Here is a 2,500-nt window from a genome sequence, read left to right on the forward strand (position 1 = left end):
CCAGGAGCTTCCACTATTGGCAGCCAGCTCCCAGATGCAGACCACTCACATGGCTGGCAAATCCAGGCAACCCAGCCATGAGCCCCCACGCGGAAAGAGAAAAACAGGCACCTGCCACACTGATAAAATAGTGGAAAGAAAGGGAGGGACAGGGAGGGAAGGGGAGACAGCCTCCAAGGAGTCGCCACGCTCAGGAAAACACTAACGCTCAGAAAACGCTGACTAAAACGCCAACAAAACTGCTACAACGCCCTATGAACCAAGAACACAAAGAATCCTGGCCCATGCGCACATCTAACAAACCGCTGACTGCAAAGGTAAAACTTGTGCTCCTAGTTGTTAATTCTGTTAAATGTCATTTAACTGCATATAATACATGTACATGTATGTCCCCTCCAGTAACCCATTGAGGAGGGGGGGGGGGGGGCATCCTACAGTAGGGCACCCAATGCAACACATAGGGTGCGATCCCTTAGGCAGGTCTGTTGTAAGCTGTGGTATCAATTTAGCAATAAAATTGGTTGGGCTTCTACTAAATGCTGAGCTTTTGCGGTGTACCAAAACCAAACCACAGATTTGGGGTGGATTGCAATCCATTTCCGAGAGTGGAGGTTATTATAGACCATACTGGCATGTACATTTTGTTTTGCCAGTACAGACCATGTGCACTCAATAGATGGTTTTCACTCACGTGATTTGGCGGCCATATTGGTGTAGAAAACAATACAAAATGTATTCATGGAATATGCATAAAAATAGAGTTTGGTTCCCAAAGGAGAGAACGTCTATTGTTCTTGTACACCAACATGGCCGCTGTGACGTCACGTGAAAACGATCTATAGAGTTAGTATTTTTGTCTTGTTTCACAGACCATAGTTTTTAAGTGAGTGATTAACCCATTGACTCCTGGGGGTTCCCCATTGACGAGTAAAATTGTCTGGTGTTAGACAGAGTAAAATTCTGGCCGGTTTAAGTCAGTTTAGGCATCAAAGGGTTGAAAAGAGTGAAAGCAAAAATTAATATGTCCAACTTTGAAAGAAAATAGTGTTTGAGTATTATATTACCCAATGATGTTAACGAAATTAATTTATATTTAATTAATTAATTAATTAATACACATGGGACAAATTTTCCCTTCTGATTGGCTAAGAGTAATGCAGTTTTCAGGCAATCCAGTCCAGAAAAGAGGTAATTCAGTGCTAAAGAGAAGTAACAAATGAAGCATTCTGATTGGTCTGGTGGCCATTACCAAATGCAAGCCCTGCATGATGCACTTGTTGCTTTATTGCACGAAAAGAGTGCATTTCTTCAGATTAACTATGATACTAACATCTTGCAATTTTTTTTGCATATTATTATAAGTAATCATGTGATTTCCTTGTGTAATTTGGAATACATTAGCACTTGTAAATTACATGTATTTCAAAGACTGCAAATTACACAGGCCCATATTTTAGTCTTTGAGAAAATCTATCTACAGGTGCATATTTATTCCAACTTGCACTTGAAATCATGTCTTTTGATAACCAGATTATACTTGTAAGTGAGCCATATTTGGTCTATATGAGAAGCAAATCACAAAGAATGAAATTCAAGGAATCATAAACCATCCTCAACTTCTAAGCTTTGGAAAAATGAATATTGATCTCAAAGGAAAAAATTAATTCAAAGCAGAAAAACACAAAATAACATCCAATCACCTTAGCTTAGGAAGGTTTCCTGAAGAACAAAATCTAAAATATATTGCACCAAATTTAAACGCGAATTAATTAAGCTTAGAAATTAATTAAGCTTAATGTTCTCCATTCTATTATGCAGCAAACTGGTTAGTACATTAAGCTTTAATACTTTAGTGTATACGTCATATAAATTACTTGTTATTCCTTCCTCCACGATATCGTGCATTTTGCAGCAAGATGAGATTATCCGCGAGCTTAAATGATCCACTACAAGAACCTAAGAAACAACGAATGAAAGATTTGACTAAAATCGTTTGTCATGACCATAACAAAAGTGAAAATTCGTGTCTATACCGAGGTTTATTTTTACCTTCCATTCTCCAAGCTTTTGAACAGCTCGAATCACATCTTGCATGAGACCTGAGAAACAAAAGTTACGAAACACATCAGATTCCCACCGTGACTGAATGTACGGCCACATTTTGTCAAAGCTCTAACTCACGTTGTCCTACCACAGCTTTCAGAGACATGGCTGGTAGTTGTGACAAAAAAGACAGATGGCGTATATATGGCTTCGTAGCCTCGCCAGTTGGGTGGTGCTGTTGTGATCACGCTTCACCTGGGGGGTCCAGGGTCCCGTTTCTCGAAAGTCCCGAAAACTTTTCGGCCCGCAATGCGGTGATGCCAGCTGGCTGTCGCCAGCAAAAATAATTTTAAAATGGTAATGGTAATGGTAATGATTTATATAGCGCATTTCCTATTCTTGGTTTTCATGTGACGTCATCAAAACTAAAAAGTAAGGAATTATCAATCCTTTTCAG

At 39.4% G+C, this 2,500-nt stretch overlaps 1 protein-coding gene across 2 annotated transcripts in view; it reads right to left on the reverse strand.

Annotated features, from left to right (window-relative positions):
- The window catches only part of LOC137993711 (syntaxin-binding protein 1-like), a 31,036-nt gene extending 28,763 nt beyond the window's left edge, over positions 1-2,273 (reverse strand). For both annotated transcript variants that reach the window (XM_068839692.1, XM_068839691.1), the window contains exons 1-3: positions 2,182-2,273; positions 2,050-2,099; positions 1,875-1,956 (exon numbers count right to left, since the gene is read on the reverse strand). In XM_068839692.1, coding sequence (XP_068695793.1) covers positions 1,875-1,956; positions 2,050-2,099; positions 2,182-2,209 — 160 coding nt within the window. In that variant the 5' untranslated portion in view covers positions 2,210-2,273. The remainder of the gene's footprint in view (positions 1-1,874; positions 1,957-2,049; positions 2,100-2,181) is intronic.
- Between the last annotated feature and the right edge of the window lie 227 nt (positions 2,274-2,500).

This window comes from Montipora foliosa, chromosome 2 (genome assembly GCF_036669935.1).
Source record: "Montipora foliosa isolate CH-2021 chromosome 2, ASM3666993v2, whole genome shotgun sequence".
NCBI lineage: Eukaryota > Metazoa > Cnidaria > Anthozoa > Scleractinia > Acroporidae > Montipora > Montipora foliosa.